This window comes from Pelecanus crispus, chromosome 3 (assembly GCF_030463565.1).
Source record: "Pelecanus crispus isolate bPelCri1 chromosome 3, bPelCri1.pri, whole genome shotgun sequence".
In the NCBI taxonomy this organism is placed as follows: Eukaryota; Metazoa; Chordata; class Aves; order Pelecaniformes; family Pelecanidae; genus Pelecanus; species Pelecanus crispus.
Window position 1 is genome coordinate 16,910,055 of NC_134645.1, and position 23,127 is coordinate 16,933,181.

The 23,127-nt window shown below is 46.7% G+C and overlaps 2 protein-coding genes across 6 annotated transcripts; one reads left to right on the forward strand and one right to left on the reverse strand.

The window, feature by feature from the left end:
* Positions 1-502: 502 nt before the first annotated feature.
* On the forward strand, positions 503-20,495 carry TBP (TATA-box binding protein). Of its 5 annotated transcripts, XR_012830926.1 has the most exons (11): positions 1,349-1,379; positions 2,301-2,536; positions 3,187-3,518; positions 4,657-4,744; positions 6,746-6,837; positions 8,012-8,179; positions 8,473-8,567; positions 9,484-9,748; positions 10,812-10,989; positions 11,600-11,713; positions 20,474-20,495. XR_012830926.1 is itself a non-coding variant. In XM_075707146.1 (8 exons), the coding sequence occupies exons 2-8, from the start codon at positions 2,483-2,485 to the stop codon at positions 9,561-9,563; spliced, it is 909 nt and encodes a 302-aa protein (XP_075563261.1). In that variant the 5' UTR covers positions 1,349-1,379; positions 2,301-2,482; the 3' UTR covers positions 9,564-10,794. The 5 variants fall into 5 exon arrangements, 1 of the variants encoding a protein (XP_075563261.1); XR_012830925.1 differs by lacking the exons at positions 1,349-1,379; positions 20,474-20,495 and adding an exon at positions 503-528 and having other exon boundaries at positions 11,600-11,741; XR_012830927.1 differs by lacking the exons at positions 1,349-1,379; positions 20,474-20,495 and adding an exon at positions 514-544 and having other exon boundaries at positions 11,600-11,741.
* On the reverse strand, positions 16,685-22,563 carry PDCD2 (programmed cell death 2). The gene is made up of 6 exons (XM_075707145.1): positions 22,266-22,563; positions 21,935-22,186; positions 20,434-20,619; positions 19,260-19,375; positions 17,816-17,932; positions 16,685-17,109 (listed from the first exon to the last, which is right to left on the reverse strand). The coding sequence occupies exons 1-6, from the start codon at positions 22,561-22,563 to the stop codon at positions 16,948-16,950; spliced, it is 1,131 nt and encodes a 376-aa protein (XP_075563260.1). The 3' UTR covers positions 16,685-16,947.
* Positions 22,564-23,127: the final 564 nt, after the last annotated feature.

The following is a 23,127-nucleotide window of genomic DNA, read 5'->3' on the forward strand; positions in this document are numbered from 1 at the left end:
GAGAAGGACGGGGGAGCAAGGAGCTGCAAGGGACGCGTGTGGTCCTCCAGAGGAGAAGCGCGTCCCCCTGCCTAGGAAGAAGGGCTGCTCTTGCTGAAGTCCGCGCCGGAGCCGTGCACAGGTAGCAACGAGAACCGCGAGGCGGTGGCACTGCGGGGTGCGCGGCTCCGCCGCAATGAGCGAGGGGCGGCGGTTTGCACAGCTAGAAAATGGTGAACAACCTTCCAGCACCCGAGCCTGTGGCCAGGCCAGGCCTGGCACCGGAACCACGCGTGCTAACGCTGGGCACTGCTGGAGAACAACGGCCTCCGCCGGCCGGCCCCGCTCCGCGGGCTGCAAGGCCGGCGGCCCCGCCAGCAGCTCAGCCGCCGCGCCCACCTCCCCACGCCCTCACTGAAGGTGGCGGCGGGGAAGGCGGTGCGGGCGCGCGGCGGAAGTGACGCGCTCGGGACGCGCCGGCGGCGCGGGGGGCAGTTTGGCTGCCGCGGGCACTGTGCGGCGGCGGCGGGGTGGCGCCAGGAGCGGCAGGTACCGGGAGCGGCAGGTACCGGCCGCGCCCTCCCTCCCTCCCCGGGCCGCCGCACGCCCCGCTGCCCGAGGAGGGGACGACGGGTGCCCGCGGGGCCGCGATGGGCCTGGAGGGCGGGGGCGGGGCGCGGGGCCGGGCTCGCTCCGCACCTCCCCGCCGGCGCCGCCGTAGGGCCGGGGCCCTCCGCGCCGGCCTGAGCCGCGGGGGAAGCGGGGAGGGCCTTCCGGGGCGAGGAGGTGGCGGTCCCCCACCCCGCGGGGCTCCGGGGCGTCTCGGGGGCGAGCGGCGGCCGTTGGTGCCGCTGGCGGGATGGCCGCGGGCAGCGGCGACTGCGGCGGTCACCGCCTTCCCCCTGTGAGGGCGGGCGGGCGGGAAGGGGGCGCGGCGGTGGCGCGGCCCTGCCGGCGGGGGCGGCTGCGTGCTGCTGGCGCCGGTCTTCGAGCGGGTGGGGGGCCTGGGCGGCGCGGAGAAGCAGGAGGGGCCGCCTCATGCCGAAATGGGCTCTTTCCGAGCACTGCTGTGTGTTCGGGGAGAGATCCTGAAAAGGGGTTCGGGGGGCGGGGCGGGGCCTTCTCCGGGGTATCTCTGGGCTCTGTTGCGTCGACAAAAACGTTCCCCAACGTTTGTAGCGCGGACGCGAGCGAGCCACGGCTAGGCGGTTGCAAGATGGACCTCTGCGTAGGTGGTGTCCTGACTGGGCTCTGGCGTGCGGGGTATCTAGACTTCTTACTAAACAGCTGGGCTGTCGAGGAGTTGACTTTGTTTCTTCTGGGGTAGTCTGTAGGCTCCTAATTTACCACCATCTCCAGGCTGTAAAACCTGGATGCTCTGTTTGATACCTTTGGTGAAGGTAAAGATAATATTATCTTATGGTCAAGGGGAAAAAAAGCATGTCTTTTCAGCTGCAGTATAGATATTAATGTAATTCTGAGTTCTCATACCTTAAAAAAAAAAAAAGGCCGAATAGACTTTCTTGAGATTTTGAGGTCTACCTCCAGCCTAAAAATGACCTTGAGTATTTCTGGGCAACAGATATCTAGTTAAGAAAGCTATAATTTAATGGAAAATATTTGATATCAAGGTGTAATGTTTAAATTCTCCACTTGTGTTCTTTATTGCCGTAACACAGCAACAGAGTTACAGTTAAAAAAAAAAAACCAAAACCCCATGCATACATTTCACTTGTGTACCTGAAACTGGCTTTCACATAGTTACTTTCTTCTCATAAAGCACATGTTGTTGTTTGAAATGTCTTAGTACTTTATTTTATGGAAGTGGATGAAAGAGGGTTACCTAGCTCCAATTTGAGCAGTGATACTTTTACCATAGAAGAAGAAATATTTTTGAAGCCCAAGCCTTAAAATGGCCAGGAAGAGACTTACAAGCAATGTGTCAGTAAGCTTGTCCATTAGCAGTCAGTGGAATTCAATTCTAAAAAAAAAAAATTAGTGATTTTCCAGCTAAAGCAAAGCTTGGAGTAGAATGAGCATTAACAGCTTGAGTTGTTTGTGCAGGAGGATTAGGTTAGACAAAGGCCTGCTCATGTGAGTCAGGTTACCTGCCAGGGGCTTCAGTAGAAGCACGCTGCAAAGGTTCTATAGAGTGTGCCTGAAAAAGGTTATTTTTATGGATTGTGCATGTGTGCCTGTGTGTGAATGTTCTTATATATATTTGTATGTGGGTGTCTCTTGTCTAACTCAGCAGCTGATAGGTTTGCTTTTGGTTTTGTGTTTAGATATTATTCTCAAGATACTACTTTTTCTCTTTTCAGACTTCGATTAGTATTTTAGACTCATAATGCACATTTCTCTGGAGCTGATGTTTTCCTAACACTTTCGGCTTGGCCTAAAAAGCTGGAATGTTTTAAAGGGTTAAAAACCCTCTTGGATTTGAAGTTAATTTAAATTAATTGAAGGAAATACTTCTGGCTTCACCAAAGAAATAACTGGAATTATGGATCAGAACAACAGCTTGCCACCTTATGCTCAAGGCTTAGCCTCCCCTCAGGTAAAAACAAATTATTTAATATACAAGTGTGATCTGAATTTCTTTGTGAAAGAGTTTTCCATTTCTTGCATGTAACTTCAGGTTTTTTGTTTCCATATCTGAAAAATTCTGTTAGGTATAGAATTATACTAGTATAAAGCAGAATTTTAAAACCATCAATTTGTATATCCAGAGGTATAAGAAACATGCAGATATGTGGGATTCGTTTAGTTGAAACATTACTGACAAGTTGGAAATATTAATCTAATTTTGGTGGTTGCCCTTTAAACTAACTTATATGTAACGGACTGTCACTGTGCTATGAATGCATTTGGTACGATGAGCACAGTCTTTGTTCAAACAATTGCAAGTTAAACTGTGGGTCAAAGTTGAGACATGCTTGCAAGGTAGTGTGAGAAGCATATCAGTGTCACTGGCTGGAGATGAACAATGCTAGAACTGACAGATCCCTAGAGATAATATATTATTCTATAGAAGAACTGCATTTCCAAGGGCTTTCTGTTTTTAGTGAGTTACTACTATGTGCCTCAGGTTTGATACAACCAACTTATGCTGATTTATTTTTAGACTCCTCCTGAAAACTTTTTCTCTTAAAAATAAAATGGAGTCAACAAGGATCTGTGGTTTCTGTTTGTTGCTTTCTTCTGTAGGGTGCAATGACTCCAGGAATTCCAATTTTTAGCCCAATGATGCCATATGGCACAGGACTGACACCACAGCCTGTCCAGAGCACCAACAGTCTGTCCATCCTAGAGGAACAGCAGCGGCAGCAGCAGCAGCAACAAGCAGCGCAGCAATCTACGTCACAGCAAGCGACACAGGGAACATCTGGTCAAACTCCCCAGCTCTTCCACTCACAGACTCTTACCACAGCCCCTTTGCCGGGAACCACACCTCTGTACCCCTCTCCAATGACTCCAATGACTCCGATAACTCCTGCAACACCAGCGTCCGAGAGCTCTGGGATAGTGCCACAGCTACAGTGAGTATCCCATGTGTTCGTGTAACACGTCCCTTTCTCAGGTAGCCCTTTAAAGACTTAGGACCAAAGCCACATCAGGAATTGGGTACTGCATTTTGGTGGAAAGGGACGTCCTGAGAATTTATGGGTATCCTCTAGCTATATGAGTAATCTTTGCTTTCATTTTTAGCTTAGCTTCATTACTAAGCCACTTAGTAATATAAACAGTTTCTTAGTGATTTGTCAACCATATATTTTTTAAGCATAACCAGTGGAGGATGTTATATATGTCTTCATTTAGTAGGGAACTAGAAGGGTAGAGGGGGAGGAACTAGTTGCTAGTCTAGGAGCTAGAGCTGAGTTGTACTTAATATTCCATGTTCCCTTTTCTAGTTCACGGCTACAACTGAGTTTGTGGTAAGGGAAAAAAAACCTAGAACTTGTTCTAGGCTTAGGTAGGAAAGTATTTTCACCGAACTTTAGTTTTAAAGAGACCTTTACAGCAATTTATGGAAGGCCCAAAGAGAAATTGTTGATAATACGAATTTTGCACTGAGTAGTTCCTCGTATTTCTTTTTTTTTTTTTTTTCCCCATTGAGGACCTTTATATTTCAGGGTTTTCCCAGGAAACAAGTGTCCAAGGAAATTTTGCATCTAGGAACTTCTCTTAAACTTTCTAGAGACCTGCTTTCCCATTGCCTGGCAATTTGTTTACCTCCTGGGTCATTCCCACTTAGTCCTGCGCCTCCTCTTCCTCCTTGAAGGGCATACCAAGGAAAATTTCAGATGGTACTATTGCTACCTCATTTTCTCCTGTTTCCAGCAGCTTCCCTGATTGTGGTGGGGGCTCTGAGCATCAAGAATTTTTCCTGCCAAACTGAGTCTTCTCATGAGACACTTTTCATAATAGCTGGCAGATAAGGAGGAACCAGCAATCATGACTACTTCGGAGCTACTGCCCTACAAAAGGAGGTTCCTGAGCCAAAACACTGCTCAGTGCTCCTGTCAGTAGGAAAGATGTCACTCAAGCTCACTTGGAGAAACAAATTTAAAAGAAAAACACAAAAAACAAATAAAATTAATCAAGCATGGTTAAAAATGAGGAAGACACATGAATTCTTTGTTGTCTTTTTAATGTATTTCTCTGAACTATCTTCAGGAATATTGTGTCCACGGTGAATCTTGGTTGCAAACTTGACCTAAAAACTATTGCGCTTCGTGCCCGAAATGCTGAATATAATCCCAAGGTAAGAGAAATGTATTAGAGTTCATCCTAGAACAGATAAGCAAAAGGCACAGGTTGTGGGTGTACTTTGCTGTAATAGATTGAAAAACCTTCCTACTATAGATGCAGTTTTATACTGTAGTTAAATCTTTAATAAACTTAGAAGACTCTTGTCAAACTAGCAAGAAGCATTTTCATACTGATGTAGCTGTGTTTTACACCAGCTCGTAATTTGGTAGATTTAGAAAGAACACAGCACATTTAGGAAGAACCTAACCAACAGTGTCATACACTGGCGAAGTTTTTTGTTGTAGAGGTGGCCTCTGCTCCTCTGCTGCTGTTCATATGGGCATGTTTGTTTGTAATGCTCAGAAAGTTCCTTTTTAATCTTACTGTGAAATGTCTGATGATGAAGTCTTGTTCCCTGTCTCCCAACAAAAAGAAAGGAAGGAAGAATTCAACTTCTGGGCTCCTGCTAGAGCCACGGTTGTTCTGTGTACGCTGTGGCTTCCTCCACCCAGCTGCTCCCCTGGAATTCTTGTGGTCGCAGTGCTGTCACTGGGTTTTTACACTCTTGCTTCCCCTCTGAGCTCCATTCCTACATTTTCCCCCAATAGTCCTGCCATCTCCTTGCTCCCAATGGCGAGGTTTGGTGGAACAGCAAAATGAAATTTGATTTTTTTTTCATGTTGACTTCTAAGTTGCCCACTGCTTCTAAATAGAAGTTTGTTAAACCGTGGGATTTTTTTTTAGCTCGGGAAACTTTGAACAACAGCAGAGGACCTGGGGCGTTGAATCAAGAAAATTATGTCGCTTCATTTTTCATTCGGGTGGCTCCTCTTGGGAATGTTATCTTTGCAAACACAGTCGTTGGACACTATTTGTAATACAAGTTTATAGATGTTGTGTAGTTGAATTGACTTGCCTTGGGAAGGCTTCAGTTTTCCTGGGGTGTGGGGTTTTTTGTTGTTTTAATATTTGGGATTTTGCTGCAGTTGACCTGAACTCTGCTCTCAAAGATTAAAGCACACATGCAGGCATGTGTGATAAATAACTGTTACTGTAAGTTTGCATCAGTGATGCTGTTACATAATTACATGTGAGTAAAAATTTGAGCATGCCATGGTAACTCTTAAGGTAGGGGTAGGTGGCTGTGTAAAATTTGTAGGCTAGAAAAATCAATACAAAATGCTGTTTTCCACAGTGGAGAGAAAGAAGGGTTATGTAACACACTCCAGACTTTTAGGCAGTACATTCGTCTATCAATGAAAGATGTTGCTTGGCTGTATTATTTAAGCCACAGTTTAACAAACGTGCTGTTAGGTAACCCATGCTACCGCCTTCGTTATGTCAGCAGAACAGTTTATGGGACTGCACGGTGAGCTGGTCCAAGTTAAATACACTGGGCAAACAGGGGTTTGTGTGTGTGTGTGTATGCCCACATCAGTTTCCACTATCTCTTGCTTCAAAGAGTTTAAGAATATTTGGAAATGCAGGCAGAGAGGTTACAGTACTTAGTATAAAAAGCTAGAGCTAACCAGGCTGCTGTGTTCTACTGTGGTAGTTGAGATGACTTCTGTTTACACAGAACTTCGATCTGCGGACACAGAAACAAAAGATCATAAAATATTTGCAGATAGATAGACTTCCATCCTGCTTATAACATCAAATTTCAAGACATGTGGAGGAAATTTTTTTATTTACTTTTCAGACTGTCTCTATTGCTGTGTTGCAAATGTTAGCATTATTTATATGTTGCATATACAGTAATGAGAGATGAGCTTAGAGATGAGATAGGAATGCAATGGTAAATATCCTTCCTGACTCGACCTCTCAGTGTGTGTGTGTTTGAAGCTACTTATGATTTAAGCATTTCAAGTAAATTTTCAGTGATCCATAAGTATGTTTGAACTTAGTATTTCTTTACGATACAGTGTAAATTGCTACTTAGATTATGCAAATTTGGTTTTAATGTAACAATTACAGCAATGTATCACTAATAGTCCCAATGCTCCTATTTCAGCGTTTTGCTGCTGTTATTATGAGAATAAGAGAACCACGTACTACTGCACTTATATTCAGCTCTGGAAAAATGGTGTGCACAGGAGCAAAAAGGTATGTTTAGGCATTACAAGCAAACTAATTCAGGCTGTCTTTTCTCTTGTACAACGATGCTTTAGAAGTACTATTATTTGTGTACAGTATTTGTATATATACAACGAAGTCGTACAGGTACAGCTAAGCTTGCTTCCCAATTATTTCAAACAGACTAATGATTCTTCACAAAATGTCCTTTCATGACTGAAAGGACTACGGAAAGGGAAATGGTAGTTCTGTTTCTGAAGCTCTTTCATACAGTCTGATAAACTGGTTTGCAGAGGTTATTATATTTACTTATTTGGCTTTGCAGTTATCTTTTTTCTAATAATTAAAATTTTCAATGACTGTGCACTGAAACTGCTTAAACTGTAGAGGCAGTGGCAGAGGAAGAGTGATTTTATATTTGAATAGTTTCATTCATCTCAGGCCAAGAGCTCCAAGTCACTGGTCCCTGTAAGTCTGGTCTGTTCTTAACATGATCACTGAAGCATAAGAATTGAAAAGCAAACATAAGCTTAACTCCAGTGGGCAGAAGAGAAATTCTGCTCTGAAGAAGTCTGTTAGGAATCCAGAAGGAATAAGCTAAGGAGCAGAGATGAATGAATAGAGCTGTACAGGAAACGCTTTCTTTGCCTGGTGACGTTTGAAGTTCAAGTTGTCTTACTCTGTTAGGAGCAACCAGATCCTCGGCTTTTTACAAAACTGAAGCAAACTGAGTTCTGCAGCAGCATGTAAGGCCGTGCAGTTGCCTTAAACCCAGGTTTGAATGCCTGGGCTGAATCAAGCAGAGGATTTTGGCAGTTTACAGATTTTTATAGAAATACGCATTTTCTAGCAGTAGTAGTTCAAAGTTGTTCTACACTGACAACTTAAGTAACAGTTTTCATGTCTCATTAGAGGGACTCGGGTCGATATTTTAAGAGTGTGAAATATATGGAATTATAATTTACTGTTTTCTGCCTCATGAACACCGAGTACAACATTAATGGTGTTCAGGATCCTAGTACCAAAATTAGCATGCAGACCAGTGCTAGTTGTTAATTTTGTTTGTAAATATTTTGCATGTGACCGTCCCCTCCCCCTCAACACAGACATTTTTTTCCCCAGTTAATTATCTGTTGTTTAATGCTATTTGCTTCAAGTAATACTTAACTGAGGAAATAATATGGATATCCTTTTCTCACTTCAGTGAGGAGCAATCCAGACTGGCAGCAAGGAAGTATGCAAGAGTTGTTCAGAAACTGGGTTTTCCTGCAAAATTTTTGGATTTTAAAATTCAGAACATGGTGGGCAGCTGTGATGTGAAATTTCCCATCAGATTAGAAGGACTGGTACTCACACACCAGCAGTTCAGCAGGTAAAAAAAGGCTTGCTTATGTTTCATTCTTGCTGCATGTTGACTAGCTTAGAGAGTGACATGTGTTTAGATTATTCCTTTGCACCAGAGGGAAATCTGCATCTTTGTTCCCATCGCTTCTCTGCCTCGGGTGTAACTGAGGTTGCCCAAAATGAACCCATTGAAGTGATCTTCCCTGCTACTTTCCAGATTTCAGTGAGGTCTACATCTGCTCTGCCTATTCCTGCAGTCCGGCAGATCAAAGACTGGAACGTGTGTCTGCAAGCATGTTTAAACACTCTCTTCTCTTACAGCTACGAGCCAGAATTGTTTCCTGGCTTAATCTACAGAATGATCAAGCCCAGAATTGTTCTACTTATTTTTGTTTCTGGAAAAGTGGTTTTAACTGGTAAGTGAAGACAGTATCTTACCCCGGTAGGTTAGATTTAGACTGTGTTACAGAGAACACACAACAATGCCAGAGGTATGTAGTTTGCTAGATGCTTTCCGTTAGAGAAGACAGGACTGAGAAAGAACAGATAGTACAGTATTCTGTGGATGAGAATACATGAAGCAAACTACACGTTTGGCTAAATCCATATAAGCAATGATCATGAATCCTAATCAAGTATGCAGGTGCCCAAAAAGCTGTAAGAGCGCAGGTGATGTTTCTGCCAAAATCTGGAAGTCTGTTTCTGTGTGCTGGATGTGTGTGACTGAGCTAACTGTTCTTTGACAGCTTGGCTGGAGGCTGCTGCCATTCTCCTTTGATACAGCAGCCGAAGAAGGGGAGATATCTGAGCTCTAGGACCTCCTCAACCTCGGGCACTTCACCTACACCCCTCCTTTTCCTCTCATGCTGAACCTTACTATGGAGAAAAAAGTCCACAAGACTCTCAGACAAAAGAAGGAGCAGTATGGCAAGGGGTGGGCCTCTGCAGGCTGTCTCTATTGCCAGACCTTGCTCCCCAGATGTTCACGCTCTCAAAAAACGCTCCACCAGTTAGGCCTTTATGCAGAAACGTCCCATAGGGCTGTACTTTTTAGTTGGGTCTCCTGCAGAAATTATGTATAGAAAAATCCCATTTGCAAGTACAGCATAAGCATGAAGATGCTAATGGAAGTTTTACCAGTTATCAGAATAAATAGTGAGAAGGCTGGTAATGTATGCTCTACATGAAATGGGTATTTTAAAAAAAAATCATAAAAATAGGGATTTATGGATATGCATAGGTTTTTATATAGAGTCGCATTCAAATAAACATTCTACGAGCTAAAATTAAGTATTTGGCGAAAGGTACAAACTTAATTCCCTCTCTTTTTAGGTGCTAAAGTACGAGCAGAAATCTATGAAGCGTTTGAGAACATCTATCCTATTTTAAAGGGATTCAGAAAGACAACGTAACGGTTTCTACATCTTTCAGAGAAATCGGGGGGTATATTTTAAAAGGTATTGCGTATGGCATAGCAGTGACAAGAGATGGACTTCAACGAAACTGCAACACCAGGACTTGGACTATTTCCCAGTTAGTGCCTACTTCCCTGATGCTCGAGGGGAACTGTATTATTGATTATGTCTACTGAGTTACTGTGAGTTGCTTTACTGGGCTGTTCCTGGAGCAGTCCCTCCAAGTTTTATTTATGAATATAAATAAAAAATTCTAGCTCTTAAATAGTTTTAATGCCAGTTCTATTAATAGAAAATCCATAAGTTGGTTTAAAAGACAAATGCAGCTGTGTCACTCTGTATAAACCACTTAAATTGCCATGTATATATGTTTTAACTTCCATAAGACCATGGTTTTTATAGTTTTCAGAAGTTCAGCTTTTAAATTTTTTCAATTTTAAATTTCTTTGGTGCCAGACACATTCCCTCTTTCCAGTATTAAGCAAGACAGAATAAATTTATTAATGAAAATGGCTCACTGTACATATATATATAATATATACCTTCCTTCTCTTTCCTCCTTCAGCTCCACATGTACAATAAACCCTGTTTATACAATTATGGGAACTGTCTTATGAATTTTAAAATTACCCAGCTGGTCGAGTTAAATATGTTGAAAACTTTTTTTTGTTTAAATTTAATCTGGATTTTTCAATAGCACATGCACTACTGTAAGTGACTTGTTGTTTTGAGAGAATCTTAACAATGCTCTGGCTTGCTTACCAGCAGTCATATCCCTGGCAATGTCTGGCTTGAATATTTCTAGTACGTTAAAGCAAAAGAGATGACTGGTTGAAGAAGTTTGTGTTCAAGTACGTGTTGCCTCATGTTCAACAGATGGGATTTATGCAAGTCTGAAATAACTACACTTGACTGAATTGGAACAAACATCCCTGCTTAGCTTATAGAATTTCTTTAAATACTACTTTTGTATTTTACCAACTATGACAGTCTCGCTATATTAGTGTTCCTGTAAAATGTCAAAGCCCTTCTAACTAGAGTCAGTATGTACATAATCTTCCCTCTGAACTGTGCTTGAAGCTTAATGGGCTGAGAACTAAAAATAAACTTTTTTTTCTCCAGTAAATTTCCAGTAATTGTAACCTCCTTTCTACAACTTGCACGTTCTTTCAAACAGCTTTTATCTAAAACTAACCCCAGTGTAACCGTGGTCTCTTTATTTACTGAGTTGGTGTTTCATTCCAGACAAAATGAAGTTTTGGCTGGCTTTGCTACTGCTCCGTTTGCAGATCCTGAGTGACCTTGATCCTTAGTCTTCTCTACTCCCCTCACAGCGGTGTACACCAGTGTGTCTCCAGGTTTTAATAACTGGTTTCATGGATCTTATCAGAAAGCTGTTGTTTAATAACGTAGCTCTGCCAGGGTAAGTTCAAGATACCCAAACACTGCATTGCCTTCAGTGCCACACCACTCTGTGCTGTGAGCTAATAAACGTTCCTGAGTGCTCTTGAATGTAACTGTAGGACTGCCCATGCTTTTGCAGGACCCTGAACTATTACCAGCTTATCTGCAAAAGTCTTAACTCTGCAGGAAAACTTGGAGCCTTAAGTAACTGTGGGATGGTTTTCAACAAAATCAGTCAAGCTGTACTACAGGGACTTAAGTTACTGTTTGCTGTTCCATGACATGTACAAAGGCTTAAAACTACCCTTTTAGAAATTAAGTTCTGTGATGACCAAACAGCTTATACATAACGCATTCACTACCTGCGCATTTGAGTATTTCCAATATCTAAGTTAGTAAGAAAAAAACCCCAAACAAACCAACAGTGGGCCTAGGGCTGTCATAAAATCACCTTCAGAAGCACTGGTAAGCAGACATGAGCAGATTAAGGGAATATGTAACAAGTAAATTCTATACTGAGACACACACACACAAAAAAAAGCCTTATCTATGTAGCTATAGCCACAGGAGTAGTTAAGCAACTACCACAGTAAATTCAGCATGATGGTTTCACTTTTCTCTTCCCTCAGCTATATGGCAGTCAAGTATCAGAAGAATCCTTGCAGAGGGCACTTATTTTTGACCTTCACCAAAGACGGCAGACTTACAGTACTGCACAGCTTGAAAATCTGCTGCTACAGGCAGTAAGTAACGAGACAAACGTGTTCTGTTTAAACTGTTTCTGCACCAGACGGTCCCATACAGAAATAGTTTAACTCTGTTAATAAAGTCAGAAAGAACAATTTTTGTGCATTTTATCTTGAATAACCACTCCGTCAGAACATGTAACAGCTGCCAGGTTAGATTCAGTGTACCTTTTGAGAAAGAGAAGCAGAGTCTCCGAGGCGAAGGGCTCGGGAGCGGACGCTCGCGCCGGGGCACCCTTGCTAAGGCGGCAAAAAAGCGCAGGGCGAGAGCGGGCAGCCCAGCCCCCCGCCTGGAGCGGGAAAGGGCGAGCTGCTGACGTGCGGCAGCTCTGACGCAGCGTGGGCGGGGACAGGAGTGACGGCGGCCACCACCCCCCACCCCCACCCCCACCTCCACCTCCACCTCCACCTCCACCTCCTATAAAAGCAGCCCCCGGGCAGCGCGAGCGACCAGGACGGGCAAAGAGGGCGTGGCCACGTGCCCCTCGTAGCTCAAGGGGTAGGTTCGGTAAGTTCAGCTGGTGAGAGGGAGCCCAGGCATGGCTATGGTGTCCATCCAGCGGAAGGCTGTATCCTCTACACTACCCAGAAAGGCTGTATCTACCCAGACTGAGCTCCCAGGGAAACACGCAGCCCTCCAGGTCTCTGGCTGCAGGAAGTGCCACCAGCTTGCACTGGGAACAGATGGCAGCAGAGCAAACAGCTGTGTGCGCTGTGACCAAGTGGACTATCTACTTGGCCTGGTGGCAGAGCCAAGGGAGGAAGTAGGCTATGGAGCATCAGGGAGTCTGAGCAAGAGATAGACAGGTGGAATCACGCTCTGAGCTCCCAGAAACCTGACCAGGGACAGCCTCCAGAAAAAGCCTGTGACCAAAGGGAGTCAGTATCCTCCCCCCACCAAGACGTAGGCAGGGTCTTAGAGGGAAGCAGTGAGTGGAAACAAGTCCACAATCAGGGCGGCAAGCAAACCCTTACCTTGCCCACCGTGACCCCCCCAGGTGCCTCTGCACAATAGGTATGAGGCTCTAGATGTGGAGGACCAGTCAGTGGACGATGTGGGCATCAATCCATCGACACCAGAAGAGTGGCCAAGACCACAAAGACCTACCCCCTCCACAGGGAAGAAAAGACGGGTCATAGTCATAGGAGACTCCCTCCTGAGGGGAACAGAGGGTCCAATATGCTGGGTGGACCCGCCTCATAGGGAATTCTGCTGCCTGCCAGGAGCCTGGGTCAGAGATATCACCAGGAGACTTCCCAGCCTGGTACGGCCCTCTGACTACTACCCCTTACTGCTCTTCCACGTGGGTGGTGACGAAGTTGCAGTGCACAGCCCAAGGGTGATTAAAAAAGACTTCAGGGCCTTGGGACGGTTAGTGAGGGAATCGGGGGCACACGTCATCTTTTCCTCCCTCCTTCCAGTTGTGGGAGGTGACATCGGTAGGAACAGGCGGATCCAATCTCTTAACACATGGCTCCGTGGCTGGTACCACCATCACAACTTTGGGTTCTTTGACAATGGGACAGCCTACATGGCACCAGGCTTGCTGGCGACAAATGGGAGCCACCTTTCTCAAAGGGGAAAGAGGGTCTTTGCTCAGGAGCTTGCGGGGCTCATTGACAGGGCTTTAAACTAGATGTGAAGAGGGAGGGGGAACATATCAGGCTTGCCTGTGACAAGCTGTGGGATGGTACGCAATGGTTAGAGGGACGGGGTGCTACTGTGAGCCCTCAACCTATTACGCAGAGGCATGATGGGGACACCGCAGCACAGTTGGAAGTCTGGCAGAGATGAGCCGGGGGCTCCTGAGATAGTTAGAGCTCACAAGGAAACCTTCGTGAAACACCCCGAGGGAAACAAGGGATGTTCCACTAAGAGGTGACACGGCCAACAGCCCAGATGAAATGCCTCTACATGAATGCACGCAGCATGGGCAACAAACAGGAGGAGTTGGAAGCTGCTGTGCTACTAGAAAGCTACGACCTGATTGCCATAACTGAAACCTGGTGGGACGAATCCCACGACTGGAATGTGGCTATCGATGGCTACAGGTTGTTCAGAAGGGACAGGCGAGGAAGGAGGGGCGGAGGCGTTGCCCTCTACGTAAAGAAATCAATACAGTGTGAAGAGCTGTCCCTGAAAAATAGCCATGAGCAGGTCGAAAGCTTATGGGTAAGAGTTAGAGACAGAGGCAACAAAGGGAACCTTGTGGTTGGTGTCTACTACAGGCCGCCTGATCAAGGGGAGCCTGGTGACGAAGCCTTCTTCCTCCAGCTCTGGGAGGCTTTGCGCTTGCAGACTCTTGTCCTGCTGGGGGACTTCAACCACCCCGACATTTGCTGGAAAAGCAACACGGCGAGCTGTAGGCAATCCAGGAAATTCCTGGAATGCATAGACGACAACTTCCTAAGCCAGGTAATAGACACCCCTGCCCGAGGGGACGTGATACTGGATCTGATGGTCACCAATGCAAGTGAGCTCATCGGTGATGTCAAGACTGGAGGCAGCTTGGGCTGCAGTGATCACGCATTGGTGGAGTTCACACTCCTGAGGGACATGGGAAAAGCGAGGAGTACAGTCAGGACCCTAAATTTTAGGAAAGCAAACTTCCAGCTCTTCAAGGAGTTAGTCAGAAGGACCCCCTGGGAGACGGTCCTCAGGGACAGGGGAATGGAACAGAGTTGGCAGATCTTTAAGGACACCTTCCATAGAGCACAAGAGCTATCAGTCCCCAAGTGTAAAAAATCAGGCAAGGAAGGGAAGAGACCAGCATGGCTGAGTTGAGACCTGCTGGTCAAACTAAAGAGTAAGAGGGAACTGCACAGGCAGTGGAAGCAGGGACAGGTGTCCTGGGGGGAATACAGGGAAATGGCCCGGTTGCGTAGGGAGGAGGTCAGGAAGGCCAAGGCGAGGATGGAGCTGAATTTGGCAAGGGACATAAAGAATAACAAGAAGGGCTTCTACAGGTATGTCAACCAGAAAAGGAAGGTTAAAGAAAGCGTACCCCCCTTGATGAACAAAAAAGGCGAACTTGTATCAGTGGATGAGGAGAAGGCTGAGGTACTCAACTTCTTTGCCGCGGTCTTCCCTGGAAGCCTCTCTCCTCACCCCTCCCGAATCGATGGACCAAAAGATGGGGACCACGGGGGTAAAGCCCCTCCCACTGTAAGGGAAGATCAGGTTCGAGACCACCTGAAGAACCTCACTGTACTCAAGTCTATGGGACCTGATGAGATGCATCCCAGAGTCCTGAGGGAATTGGCTGATGTAGTTGCCAAGCCACTCTCCATGATATTTGAAAAGTCATGGCAGTCAGGTGAAGTCCCTGCTGACTGGAAAAAGGGGAATGTTGTGCCCATTTTTAAAAAGGGAAGAAAGGAGGACCCTGGGAACTACCGACCTGTCAGCTTCACCTCTGTGCCTGGGAAGATCATGGAGCAGATCCTCCTAGAAGCTACGCTCAAGCACATGGAGGACAGGGAGGTGATTTGAGACAGCCAGCATGGATTCACCAAGGGCAAGTCCTGCCTGACCAACCTCATGGCTTTCTATGGAGTAACTGCATCAGTGGACAAGGGAAAAGCAACAGATGTCATCTACTTGGATTTCTGTAAAGCATTCGACACAGTCCCCCACAACATCCTTCTCTCTAAATTGGAGAGATATGGGTTTGATGGGTGGACTGTTCGATGGATAAGGAATTGGCGGGACAGTCGCATCCAGAGGGTTGTGGTCAATGGCTCGATGTCCACATGGAGACCGGTGACAAGTGGGGTCCCTCAGGGGTCTGTACTGGGACCGGTGCTATTTAACATCTTCATCAATGACATAGACAGTGGGATCGAGCGCACCCTCAGCAAGTTTGCAGACGACACCAAGCTGAGTGGTGCGGCTGACACACCAGGAGGACGAGATGTCATCCAAAGGGACCTGGACAAGCTTGGAGAGGTGGGCCTCTGTGAACCTCATGAGGTTCAACAAGGCCAAGTGCAAGGTCCTGCACCTGGGACGGGGCAACCCCCAATATCAATACAGGGTGGGGGATGAAGAGATTGAGAGCAGCCCTGCGGAGAAGGACTTGGGGGTACTGGGGGATGAAAAGCTGGACGTGAGCCGGCAATATGCGCTTGCAGCCCAGAAAGCCAACCGTATCCTGGGCTGCATCAAAAGGAGCGTGGCCTGCAGGTCGAGGGAGGTGATTTTGCCTCTCTACTCTGCTCCGGTAAGACCTCACCTGGAGTGCTGCGTCCAGCTCTGGGGCCCTCAGCACAAGGACATGGACATGCTGGAGCGGGTCCAGAAGAGGGCCACCAAAATGATCCCAGGGCTGGAGCACCTCTCCTATGAGGCCAGGCTAAGGGAGTTGGGGTTGTTCAGCCTGGAGAAGAGAAGGCTGTGAAGAGACCTTATTGCAACCTTCCAATACTTAAAGGGGGCCTACAGGAAGGATGGGGAGAATCTTTTTAGCAAGGCCTGTTGTGACAGGACAAGGAATAATGGATTTAAACTAAAGAATAGATTTAGACTAGACATTAAAAAGAAATTTTTTACAATGAGGGTGGTCAGGCACTGGAACAGGTTGCCCAGAGAGGTGGTAGAGGCCCCATCCCTGGCAACATTCAAGGTCAGGTTGGATGGGGCTCTGAGCAACCCAATCTAGTTAAAGCTGTCCCTGCTCACTGCAGGGGTGTTGGGCTAGATGATCTCTAAAGGTCCCTTCCAACCCAAAGCATTCTATGATTCTATGATTTAAGTTTCACAGTGAAGGGCTACGCAGCATTGTCTTAGCTATGACTTCTGTACACCTCCTGAGCTTAAGCACTCAAGTGATCTTACAGCAGTCTGCTTTTCTCTGTGAATTAATGTTAATTTTTGGGTAGCACAAAGAAAATCCTGACAGACAACAATCTAAGTTCTTCAAGTTCAGTCACCAACAAAAGGTACTTTCACCAATGCAAAAATATTTAATTTTTATTTAAACATTCAGAATTCAGACTGAAATGAAACTCACTTAACAAATGCATCTGGCTTCATTACCAGGTTGAAGTAAAAGCTCCTGTGGAGCACAAGAGAGAGGCTGCCAAGGTCTACTTTTAGTAGTCCTATCACCGTTACAAGATACACAGATATCAGTGACTTTAGTTCAATTACCTGTTTGCCTAGTGCATAGATGCATTAAGATAAGGCAAATATTCTATTTAGATGACTCAACTTAGTAACTTGATGGAAGTTAAATAGAGCCTGCAGAGAAGTCTTGTTTCCATATGACCTCTTCCAGGTATTTGTTTCCCTCACCACAGTTGTCAGCGCAAGTGTATACCACCAGCGTTCCCCAGTCAATGCTCTCTCCAAGGCTGTCAACCTGAAGGTGATTCAGGAGCTGTGGCATAATCTTCAAGGAAGAACAAGGGTTTAGAGGCAGGCCACAGCTCTCCACCCTCTCCCTGCATCTCTTCCCAAAGGAGGGTTCTGCCTTCATTTATGTTCTCTTACAGCAAAATCCCAATCAGAGCTACTAAGTAACACAGCAGCTCAAATAAAATCAATTTGGAATTCCCAAAACAGTGTAGTAGATGCACAGGGAATGAAACGCATGGCCCTACTTATTTTATCTACAGAATTTTTATTTATTTAAGTGTTGCCTGATTTGTAAGCCTCCTTCCATTTGAAATTACCTTCATAACTATGTTTTGTCTTTGCATAACATTAAGTGTATTCACCATACATATGCTCCTAGCATTCAAAATTCTACAACTGAATACTTCCAGCCAGACGTATTTCCAATTCATATCATACAGGCTTTTTTTTTTTTAAATATACAATACCAGACTCCCATTACTTAAGAGATGGTTCCATATTCACAAGTGCACCATTTTACGGATGGTGCAAATTATCATACGGGAACCTAACCTTCTGTATGTGAAAGCCTTACAGGAAATAGCAGTTAAAATAGTAAATAAGGGCTTTGTGCAATTTAGCATAGTTAGTCTGCAGTAACTTCAACTATCCTGCTCTAACTACAAGACAACACCTATACAATTTGAGCCTGTTAAGTCTGAACTACATTACCTATATTATCTTTAAATGAATTTACATACCTGGAATTCAAAAATCCTTTTGGCACCGCATAAACAATTTGGGATATCTTTTTCTTCAGGAATATTGTCACCTGATACCCAGATTGGGCCTTCTCCTCCTCTGCAGTATCTAATAATCTGAAATAGAGCAGAAGTTCTCAAGACTGTCTTTTCATCTTGGTATAAAATTGGTATTTATTGACATAGACAAAGCGGTAAGATGGTTGCAGAAAAACATCAGTTCCTTTAAGTAATACCCATGGCAAAGTCTATCAGTTGCAAATGCGGTATTCTAAATAAGACAGGTTCTTTATATAAGTTTTCTTAACTATGTGAATCATGCAAGTATGCATACAGCATTTTTTCAACGATCCAGGGATAAATTGCTATGATCTGAATTCTCTAAGCAACCTAGAAATGCTAGGCCAGGTATTTTATAGCCTTGAGATGGCGGAACAGCAGATTGATAGATCAGCAGATAGAAGTGTACAGAAAAGTCAGGAATTCAACCCAGCTCTGTTTGCACTTCTGCATCTAAATGCAAGGGGACTGTCCTGATGTCCAAGAAGGAGGTACTTTCAGACATTTGTATCCTTTGTTGTTCTGTTACTATAAATATTTATATAGCAAATCAGGCATTATCAACAAGAGGACTCTTATGCAGATCAGTCAGTATGGGGATGGTCAGAGAGGGAGGTGATGCACCTACCCCAAACAGACAAGGGAACAGGCTCCAAGTGTCCTACTTTCTGGATGTGCACCCTCACCCCTCAGCTACAAGATAAAACGTGGAGAGAATGTCTTCCTCCACCACCTTTAAGGATTCAGGCCCGTGTTTCCTCTGAATGGGACCAGGAACCATGTTTTTGTTTGACAACATGGCTTTCTTCAGCCTCTTGTGTTAGCAAGAAATAGCATGGGGGGAGATTTCTTATTTTAAATAGTTGAAATTTTAAATGGGGGGAGATTTCTTATTTTAAATAGTTGAAATTTTAAAGCCATCACTAATTTCTTCAACTTTAAAAAAAGCCAAACCAACCCCCCTGCTCCCCATGCAGCTGGTGACTGTGCCAGAGCTCCTCTTGGAAGTTCTGGTTCTGCTGACAAGGAAAGCCAGCAGAGTCAAAGGCTGGGGAAGAGAGCGATGGTTCACCACCCACTTTGGTTAGAACCACTTCAGAGGCCGGCAGGTCCTCCCCCACCAAGCTGGCTTCAGTGCCTCTGTGCCTTCTCATCCTGACCAATTTCTGTTTGAGATAGATGAGCAGGTGCTAAATTTTTACTTCAGCATGAATCAAGTCCTGCACGTAAGGAAGATTAGGGTATGCTGGTTAAGGTGTGTGGAGGATGAGGGGGCATCCCCATCGCCATTTCTAACCGTAGGTATGAAAGGCACTGAAACATTTTGCAGATGCAGCAGGATGCTGTGCCAGAACCCACAAGTTCTAAGGCTGCCCCATCTGACCTGCTCTGGTTCGGCAGCTATTTGCTCTTGAAACATTTGGAAGATCTTGTCTTCTTCAGTCTCATGTTTTGCCATTGCTTCCAATGTCTCTTCGTCTAAGGCTTGAAATGCTTCACCTAAGCAAGAAAAACCCCAAAAGGTTAAAGGCTAATGCAAGAGAGCCAAAAATTAAAACAAATACTGTACCTGTAAGTGCATTTTGCTCTCAAGAATCATTCCCAGTGTAAATCACTATGACTTTTTTTTTTTTTTTGGTGACGTAGTAAGATTCAGTCACACACAGATCCATTTACTAGTTTTAGTTGCATTTTAAACACAGATGTCAGTAGTAGAACGCTGGAAAGGGAAGGAGTTATCTACCAAAGTTTATGGCTCCCAGTGGGATTGCTGAGACTGCTGAACCTTCAGAATGTGACATCTGGAAAAGACCACCCGTGCTGTGCACGTGCCAGACTTCGGCTTCTAGCACTGAAGAGCGTATCTGTTACACTCCCACGTTCACGTCAATGTGGGGCACTGAGCAGTCTCAAGACAGCTTCAGACCAGAGTAAGGGACAGCTGGGAACCCAGCAGCCTTCCCCTGTAACACCACACGCTCTCCACCCTGGGCAGGTGCAAAGCCAGTGTGGTGAGCTGCAAACACACAGGGAATTTTGGGGAGAGGGGCAGTGCCTGCACTTCAACTGCTTAATTCAAGGTCAGTTAAAATAGCCTCACAACAGTTTTCTTCTAGCACAGACAAGGAGGTTTGTTAAGTACTTCCCGTAAATTAAGACAAATTGAACCAAGTCAAGCCAAGACCATCTAACTCAATCTCCCAATTCCAACAGTCTCCTCCAGCAGCAGACACTCAGGGCCCTGTTCTTCACACTGGAGTTGATCCTTACCTGCGGGAAGCACACAGGGACACAGTCTTAACTCCCAGCTACCTGCAGCTTCACTGCAGCAGCAGCTGCTTCAACAGCTCCTGGGGTTGGGGCTTAGTAAGTCTCTCCCCTAAAAGCAACTTATATTGCAGGATATATGCAAAAAACTTGCATCACAAATGACTGTAGATTAAGCCTTTTGTCACCAGTAGTTAACAATGAACGCTTAAAAATCACAGTATTTTACATTTTAAAGATGTAATACCGGCTTCATTAGGAAGAACTACAGACAGCATCTTATTTCGTACCTGCACTGCCTGTAGCTCCAAGTTCCTTTTGTTCTTCCAGGTCCTCTGAAGTATCTACAGCTCCTTGTTCATCATCAGGATCTATGCTGCTGTCAGCAGGAGATTCTGGTTCCTCAGGTGCTATCAAAATTTCATATTCTGGAAAAAGGAATTCATTATGCTCTGGAATGGCATCCACCGAGTGCTCTACAAAACAGAAAACAGATACCACTTCACAATGTCATCTCATATTACGTGTCTTTCTCCCCAAAAGCTATGCAGCAAACTACATAGCAAAAATACAGCACAAACATTGCATGAGCAAGAGCGATTTACATCACTGCTAGACCTGATTTAAAGATATCGAAGATTTTATATTAAGGACAGTAGAACACTACAATAAGCGATGCATTTCTTTGAATCTTTGTAAATCTATAAGACACAGAAGACAGACTAAGCAGTGTTAGCAGCTGCATTTTAAAAACCAAAACCTGCAGTCTGACAGCTCCGTGCATATCTCATTCTGACCGGCATATGCACGCAAGTCAAGCATGCATCAGGTGCCCTGAGGCGGTATCATTTTTTCTTATTTTTCCTTTGCCTATATTGAATCGGCAAGGTTTCCACAAATGCATCAAGTGTACCTTCTGTAATGACGGTATTAACTACGTGCTAGTAAATTTCAGGTTTTCACTGTTTCAATTAGACATTTCAAATGTCTGACCTGTAACTTGATTTGCATAAATCAGCTTTTAACGTTCTGCTTATTTCCACCTCCTACAATCAAAGTTTTTGGGACTAGCATCCCACACTGTTTGACGGGAGATACATCACATGCACCATGTCTCATTGCACCATTATTAATGCGATGCTTCTGAAGACAAAAAAAAACCCCAAACCCCTTTAAATACTCTGTACTTGTCCCTTTAACAACCAGCAAACAAACAAGCCTACGAATGAGAGGAGAGCAGGAGAGGGCATGGTTTAAGAAAAGGGTCTCTAAAACAGCACACTTGTGGAAACTACACAGTATCCTGTGAAGGCATCACCTCTGTACGTTCCTTTCCAATTTATGAATAAGCCATCTTAAAAGCCGCCTGCAAAGGGAAGAAACCGGTCTACATCCTTTCAGCTTTTTATGACGCAAGGTGGGCAAAAAGAGGTCTCTGAAAGAGACCAAAGGTGTGCCTTAAATTTGTTTGCCTTCCAGGAACAACAAAGACGCCACATTCTTGAGTCACGCTAAGTAATCATCTAAGAGAAAGAAAAGCATCTGAAACAATTACTGATAGTTTCCTTACAAATGACAGAACAGCGCAGACAACGCGCCCTTCTCCGCCCTCTCCCCTGCAGGCCCCTACCCCACTAACAAGCAAGCTCGGCGCGCTGACAGGGCTGCGGCCTCGCACCAGCAACACCTCCCGGCCAGCCCCGTGCGATTTTTGGGGGGGTGCCACCGCACCTCAGAAGCGACGGAGCCGACGGCAAACTTGCAGCACCGCTCCGCCCCGCCGAGACCCACCTCCGGCGGCGTGCTGGCCGCAGAACCGCCGGTGCTGCCGCCAGTCCAGCGCCTGGTGCTCGGGGCCGCAGTAGGCAGCGCGGCGGCAGCGGCCGCAGGCGCGGGGCCCCAGGCAGCCGCAGACGCGGCAGAGCGCGGCGCCGCCGCGGAGCCGGGCGGTGGGCCCGGCGGCGGCAGGGCCCGGCGGCGGCCCCTCGGGGGGCGGCTCCTCGGAGTAGGTGTCGTTCCGCCGCGGCAGCTGGTTCCGGAACACTGCGGGCGAGAGACAGCCGTCAGCGCGGCGGCGGCCGGCAGCCCTCGCCCCCTCCTGGCTCACCGCCCCCCGCCTCACCGCACAGGGCCCCCCCCGGGCCCGGCCGACGGTAGCAGGAGGCGCCGCGGCAGGCGAAGACGAAGAGGGTGCGGTGGAAGGCATCGGGGCGGTCGGGCAGCGGCGCGTACAGCTGGAGCAGGAAGGCGCGGGGCTGCTCGCAGAGGCCGCAGCGCAGGGCGGCGGGGCCCGGCAGCCCGGCCTCGCCCAGCCACGCCGGCCGCCCCCCGACCTTGCTCGGGAAGTAGGCGCTGCGCAGCCGCCAGCCGCCGTCGGGCCCCACCGCCGCCGCGAAACCCAGCTCCACGCCGTCCGCCATGCTGCCGCCTCGCCCCGCCCCCGGCGGCCGCCATGCTGCCGCCTCGCCCCGCCCCCGGCGGCCGCCATGCTGCCGCCTCGCCCCGCCCCCGGCGGCCGCCATGCTGCCGCCTCGCCCCGCCCCCGGCGGCCGCCATGCTGCCGCCTCGCCCCGCCCCCGGCGGCCGCCATGCTGCCGCCTCGCCCCGCCCCCGGCGGCCGCCATGCTGCCGCCTCGCCCCGCCCCCGGCGGCCGCCATGCTGCCGCCTCGCCCCGCCCCCGGCGGCCGCCATGCTGCCGCCCCCCCCGGCGGCCGCCCCGCCCTCGTACCGGGGCAGAGGCGGGGAGGGCAGAGCTCTGCCGCCTAAGCGGGCACCCCCGGCGGCGGGGCTGGGAGGAAGAGAGAAGGGACGAGTGAACGACACTGCTTTAATTCGATTTTTTAAATACAACATTCACGAAGTAATTCGAATAATGCCAAGTGGCCTTAAAAACAAAGCAAAACCCAACATAATAAGCATTTCTGGTTATTGCCCAAGATTAGCAAGTATTTTAATTCCCTCTTCCATCTTCACATCCATGAAA

What these genes read in the sequence shown, in the direction of transcription:
- PDCD2 (XM_075707145.1), bottom strand. Translation starts at nt 22,563, where the DNA reads ATGGCGGACGGCGTGGAGCTGGGTTTCGCGGCGGCGGTGGGGCCCGAC. An exon ending in CCCGGGGGGGGCCCTGTGCG is followed by an intron (nt 22,187 to 22,265) that starts GTGAGGCGGGGG and finishes TCTCGCCCGCAG; the next exon opens with TGTTCCGGAACCAGCTGCCG. An exon ending in AAAGGATTTTTGAATTCCAG is followed by an intron (nt 17,110 to 17,815) that starts GTATGTAAATTC and finishes TCTTCCTTGAAG; the next exon opens with ATTATGCCACAGCTCCTGAA.
- TBP (XM_075707146.1), top strand. Translation starts at nt 2,483, where the DNA reads ATGGATCAGAACAACAGCTTGCCACCTTATGCTCAAGGCTTAGCCTCC. An exon ending in ATGCTGAATATAATCCCAAG is followed by an intron (nt 4,745 to 6,745) that starts GTAAGAGAAATG and finishes CTCCTATTTCAG; the next exon opens with CGTTTTGCTGCTGTTATTAT. An exon ending in GTGTGCACAGGAGCAAAAAG is followed by an intron (nt 6,838 to 8,011) that starts GTATGTTTAGGC and finishes TTCTCACTTCAG; the next exon opens with TGAGGAGCAATCCAGACTGG.